The sequence below is a fragment of the Staurois parvus genome, unplaced genomic scaffold (genome assembly GCF_062004578.1).
Source record: "Staurois parvus isolate SC_StPar_1 unplaced genomic scaffold, SC_StPar_1.0 ptg002140l, whole genome shotgun sequence".
NCBI lineage: Eukaryota > Metazoa > Chordata > Amphibia > Anura > Ranidae > Staurois > Staurois parvus.
In genome coordinates this window covers 1,188,695-1,194,694 of record NW_028319936.1, presented here as the reverse complement: position 1 = coordinate 1,194,694, position 6,000 = coordinate 1,188,695, and the positions used below count along the sequence as shown (strand labels likewise).

Here is a 6,000-nt window from a genome sequence, read left to right as displayed (position 1 = left end):
ATTGTAAGTGATATCCCCCGTGCAGTGCGCTGTCACCCCTCCTGTGTCAATCACACCCCCAGCACAGCCCAGGTCTCGCAGTGGGCGGGATCTTCGGTCCGGCCCTTCATCTTGCGGACGTGGAACCCAAAACAAACCCGCCCAGTGCTCTGCCTCCAGGGTAAGTGACGGTTCCTCCCCATCGCTATCCTCATTGGTCAACCAGCTGTCACCCTTTCCCCAGAACTGTCTCTGGTTGGTTCTAAGGTTTGACACATCCCACCCCTTCGCCTCTCACTACCAGGGTTCCCGCGCACCGCACTTGCGACCCAGCGTCTCCGCCCCATGCACTGACGCTGCTTTTGTATTGGCCACCAGCCCTGTCGCTCGCAATCCTTCCCCGCCCCTTCTTTCGGCTTTTCTTTCTAAGGCCACCAAAGCTCAGGGAGAACTCCCTGCGTCATTATTGGCAGCTTGCCCTTGGACTTGGTTGGCCGGTATCTTTGTCACACAACGTGGGCCGGCCCCGGATTGGCCCTCCCGGCCGTCAGTCACAATGTGGGGCGGAAGCGCGTTCGGTCCTCCCCTGGCTGCACCGTTGCTGAGGGGAGGAGGAGGAGGGGCCTCCATCTTTATTTCTTTGTTTCAAATCCTCTAAACTCGCCGTTCGGCCGTTCATTTAATGTGTGTCTCGGTGCCGTTCCGGGCGGGCCGGCCCTGGTGATCCCTGGAGTGTGTGTGAGCGCTGTGTCGGTGGACGGGGAAGGCCTCGGGTGGCGGCGGCGGGAGGAGGAGGCGGACACCGGGAGAATGAAGCGGCGGAATGCGGACTGCAGTAAACTCCGGCGCCCGTTAAAACGGAACCGAATCACGGATGGCATCTACGGGAGGTGAGTGAGAGAGGCCGATCCCCGGGAAGGAGCAGGCCGCACCTGAAGCCTCGGCCTTTCCTGTGTGCTGAGAGCGCGGCCTGTGTGTCAGCGCCTGGGAGCTGTGCCGTGTGTCAGGCGGTCAGCTCCGGGCCTGGTTCTGTGTTCTCCTGTCTAGAGGAGGCCTCCTCGGTGCACATGTCATCCGCAGCCTTTGTCTGCCATGATCAGGGCACCGTGTGTGTACAGGGCCGCCTGTCCTGCCTGTGCGCTCCACCGACTCACTGTAGGCCGGACCAGGAGCTGACAGCTGGCTAGAGAGCCCCATACCCCCACATGGCCGGGGAGGCCGGCCTCTGACAGCTCTATGGGATCATCAGATCACTTCACTTCTCCTATCCTCAGGGGCTAGCTGGCCAAAATAGACTCCTGCTGCCATGGTGGGAGGACTACAGGTTGTCATGGATACTAAACACTTTTGTTGTTGTTGTCCCTTTGTATTATTATTATGCAGGATTTATATAGCACCAGCAGTTTACACAGCGCTTTACAATGTAAGGGGCAGGACAATTACAATACAGTTCGATACAGAATATTCTTAACATGGCTTATAAAGGATTTCTTTACTTTAAAATATTAAACATGGTATACGTATAATAATTATTATTAGTACTTATATAGCGCTGTCAGTTTACGCAGCGCTTTACATATATATTGTACATTCACATCAGTCCCTAACCCTCAAGGGGTGTGCAATCTAAGGTCCCTAACTTACATTCATACATACTAAGGCCAATGTAGGCTGGATCCAATTAACCTACCAGCATGTCTTTGGAGTGTGGGAGGAAACTGGGTTACCCAGAGGAAACCTGCACAGGGAGAACATGCAAACTCCAGGCAGGTGGTGTAATGGGTGAGATGCAAACCAATAACCCTAGTACTGCCAGGTAGAAGGGCTAACCATTTAGCTAATGTGCTGCCCCACCTGCTCTTTGTAATTGTATTGCAAAGAGCAGTCCTGATCCCTCCCCTTCTGGGGTTCCCCCGCCTGAGGCTCCCTCCCCTTCTGGGGTTCCCCCGCCTGAGGCTCCCTCCCCTTCTGGGGTTCCCCCGCCTGAGGCTCCCTCCCCTTCTGGGGTTCCCCCGCCTGAGGCTCCCTCCCCTTCTGGGGTTCCCCCGCCTGAGGCTCCCTCCCCTTCTGGGGCTCCCTCCCCTTCTGGGGCTCCCTCCCCTTCTGGGGCTCCGTCCCCTTCTGGGGCTCCCTCCCCTTCTGGGGCTCCGTCCCCTTCTGGGGCTCCCTCCCCCGCCTGAGGCTCCTTCCCCCGCTTGAGGCTCCCTCCCCTTCTGGGGTTCCCCCGCCTGAGGCTCCTTCCCCCGCTTGAGGCTCCTTCCCCCGCCTGAGGCTCCCTCCCCTTCTGGGGTTCCCCCGCCTGAGGCTCCCTCCCCTTCTGGGGTTCCCCCGCCTGAGGCTCCTTCCCCCGCTTGAGGCTCCCTCCCCTTCTGGGGTTCCCCCGCCTGAGGCTCCTTCCCCCACTTGAGGCTCCCTCCCCTTCTGGGGTTCCCCCGCCTGAGGCTCCTTCCCCCACTTGAGGCTCCCTCCCCTTCTGGGGTTCCCCCGCCTGAGGCTCTTTTTTTTTTTTTTTTTTTTTTTTTTTTTTTGCCGTAGCAAGCCACTTCCCATTGGGGCTCTTGTGCAGACTTGCTCCTGAGCTGGGCTGTGTATGTCCATAGAATTACAGTGTGGCTCAGTTCCAATCTCTGCTTACAGGATTTGATTGACAGCAGCAGGAGCCAATGGCTCCAGCTGCTGCCTCTGTGCGTTAATGTAGGGAGAGAGGAGAGAATCGTTAGACAGGCACAGCGCTAGATCAAGTGAGGGCTTGGGTATGAGGTGGAGTTGGTTAAAAACAATGGAACATTTTTTACATTCTAGGATAAGTTCACTTTTCATAACATGTTACACCCATATTCAGGGTGTATCATGTTACGAAAGGGTCAGCCCCCAATCTCTTGTTTTGACAGCCAGCAGGGGATCTTCTCGGCACTGCTAGCTGTCACAATTTAAAAAACTAAATGGCTGTGCAGGGCTCTGGTCATGTCACTCATTAACAGTATTCTCTGTGGCTGGCAGCTTGTAGTTCTCAACGAACTTCCACGGCGCTGTGGTAGTTCGATTCTTCCTGTCAGTATGTACCTGCTTGCTCATATGAGGTACGAGCACACAGATACGGTGGACAGTTCTGCAGGAGCCCTGCATGGTACCAGCAATCTGCTGATTGCTGGTGCAATGCTTTCTAGACTCCTAAAACAGAATAGTAAATACTTTTTTTTTTTTTTTTTTTTTTTTTTTTTAACCATTTATTTTTTGTTAAAAGGTGAACTTATCCTTTAAATTGGTTCTAAAGGTAGGTTGGTTTTTTTTTTGTTTACTTAATGCATTCTATGCATTAAGGTAAAAAACCTTTGGGGTTCAGCTCCCGCCTCATACAAAACAGGTGTGCTTTATTGTAGTCAAGAAAATGCAGAATAGACCATAACATAATGATGTGGTTTCAGTGCAATACAAATTCAAAGGATACTTGCAACACCAATCCCCCACTCCTACTTATCTGAGCCCCATCTTGATCCAGCGATGTGTATGAGAGCAGCGGCTCTCCTGGGTCTCTTCCTTAATGGCTCATGCAGGAGCCATTGGCTCCTGCTGCTGTCACTCACAACCAGTGAGCCAATGAGGAGAGAGCGGGGGCATGGGTACCATGTGTGTGAATGGACAATGTACATTCAAAGAAGCACAGCTTGGGAGCCCCCATAGCAAGAGGCTTGTTTATTGGGGACTTTCAATGGGGGGGGAGGAGCCAGGACCACCAGTGGGGGGAACCAAAAGGAAGATTGGGATTGGGGCTGCTCTGCAAAAATGGTGGACAGAGCAGACAAGTTTTTTTTGTGGTGTTTTTTTTTTTTTTGTGTTTTTTTTTTTTTTAATCACTCTGTTGCAGGGAATGCATTTAATGTCCTGACTTTAGCACAGCCTTTTTCAACCAGGGTGCCCTGAGGCTTCTTCAGTGGATGCCCAAAAATTGAATACAAGCCAACAGGTTGATCAAGCTTGGTTTTCAGTTACACAAAACCACAGGTTTTCATTGTGCACAATTATGACTTTCTAGCCGACAGCGACAAAACCAATGATGTTATCAGTTGATAAGGACATCGTGTACCTGCACCGCATCCCTGTTTGCCCCTCTCCATAAGCTCTGGGGTCACACTAGCTGAGTGAAGGAGAGAAACTGGGGGAGAAGAGAAACAATGGAATACTAGTCAGTACCAGTGTGCAGAAGTGTATTTGATTTGGAAGAAAAAATCACCTCTAACATTGGGTATCCTACATGTGCAGATGTTGCTGTATTCTGTAAAACATTTAGTTTATATTTTCTAAAGGGTGCAGAATTGTAAAGGGTGCCTTGACTGAAAAAAGGTAGAGAAACACTTCTTTAGAACCACAGGTGTCCTTTTTTGTTCCATTTTTTATTCTTTAAGATCTCGCCTAACACCTGACCTCACCTAACAACTAACCTCCTCCACTCCTCCCACCACTCCATCCCCCACAGCCATTTCCTCCTGTACCACCTTCCCCTCCCTCCTAGATTGTAAGCTCGAAAGAGCAGGGCCCTCGAACCCCTCGTGTATTGTATTTTTACTGTCTTGTCTCATGTTATGTCCCCCTTGCTACTGTACAGCGCTGAGCATACCCTTTGGCACTATATAAATACTGTATAATAATAATCTGTGTTTAATTGGGGAGATTTCCCTTTATTTCCTGTCCAATAGCCAAAACAAGAACTGAGAAGAAACCCCTCTAAAATAAGGGAATTGCTGTGTGCTACCAGAACTAGTGTCCCCATTGGACAATTCCCTCTCTATTCTTTTTCTGGTGAACACCCAAAATGTGCGTTTTTTTTTTTTTTTTTGTTTTGTTTTTTATGGTAAACAATACAAATATGGAGGACGAATCATATGTAGTACAAACAGCAATGAAAGCCTGACGGGTGTGCTAATCCATCTCCACTGTATACAATCCTAAAAATAAAAAATAAGTTTTACCTTTAGTTATACAGTACTTTAATGTGGCAGTAAACTCTGGTTTAGAAACTACATTGTATACACTTTGTGTTCTTAAAGTGATACTAAATTTGCTAAAAGTTCCTATACTTAACTGCTTTGTGCAGGGATATTGTACAGAGCAGCCCGCACACACTTCTTAGCCAGCTGTCTGCTACGGGGGCACAGACATGCAGGCACACTCCTGTTCCGAGCCCCCCCCCCTCTCCCTCTCTCTCTCCCTCTCTCTCTCTCTCCCTCTCTCTCTCTCTCTCCCCCCCCTCCCCCCCCTTGTTCACACTTGACTAATTTCTAATGCTTGCCAAACGTTCCTATAGTGGTTGGCAGGTGTTGAAAATGCTTCCCAAGCTCCCTATGTGCGTTTTTGAAGCATCTTATAGGCGTTTGCCAAGCATTAAAATTGTATCACAAATGCCTATAATGAAGGTTAATGATATTAACGCTCCGCATATGACCTGCAACGCCTCCCAGGTGTTTGCGGAGCATCACCATAGACTTGAATGGGAGGCTTCAACTCCTGACTCAACATGAGGTGTCAATTGTGCCATGACGCTAAGGCTTCCGTGTGAACAGCACTGTGTGCTGCCATGTGTAGAATTTTCATAGGTGTTTGAGGAGCCTTAAAACTCTTCCCTAACGCCTGCTTAAAAAGCTAGTTGTGAACATAGCCTAACTCCTCACAGCCGTTGGACAGCCTATGGCTCCCACTGGCCTCAGTTTCTTCGTGAGACCAGAAATAGGTGAGAGCAGTGCTGCAGTCAGAACAGTACTGGATTGGTGAGAGGAGTTGTGTAAATGTGTAGGGTTGGGAGGGCTAGAACAGTTGGTGTGTGGTTTGTGTTTTTTTATCTCAATGCAGATAATGCATTAAGATAAAAAAACTTTAACTTTATGATGACATTATAGCAAAAAAGGACCTTCTATTGCTCTCAGCCTCCTCCAGATCTCCAAATGTTTTCTTTTGCTGCTGTGATCACTCTTCTGTTAGAGGATGGCTGTTTGTTCTCCATGACCCTCTCTATGTAGGAATGTAGTC

General features: G+C 49.7%; 1 protein-coding gene across 1 annotated transcript in view; it reads left to right on the top strand.

The window, feature by feature from the left end:
- The first annotated feature begins 557 nt into the window (after positions 1–557).
- MACO1 (macoilin 1) overlaps positions 558–6,000 on the top strand; it is an 82,802-nt gene continuing 77,359 nt past the window's right edge. The window contains exon 1 of the mRNA XM_089665168.1: positions 558–869. Coding sequence (XP_089521294.1) covers positions 790–869 — 80 coding nt within the window. The 5' untranslated portion in view covers positions 558–789. The remainder of the gene's footprint in view (positions 870–6,000) is intronic.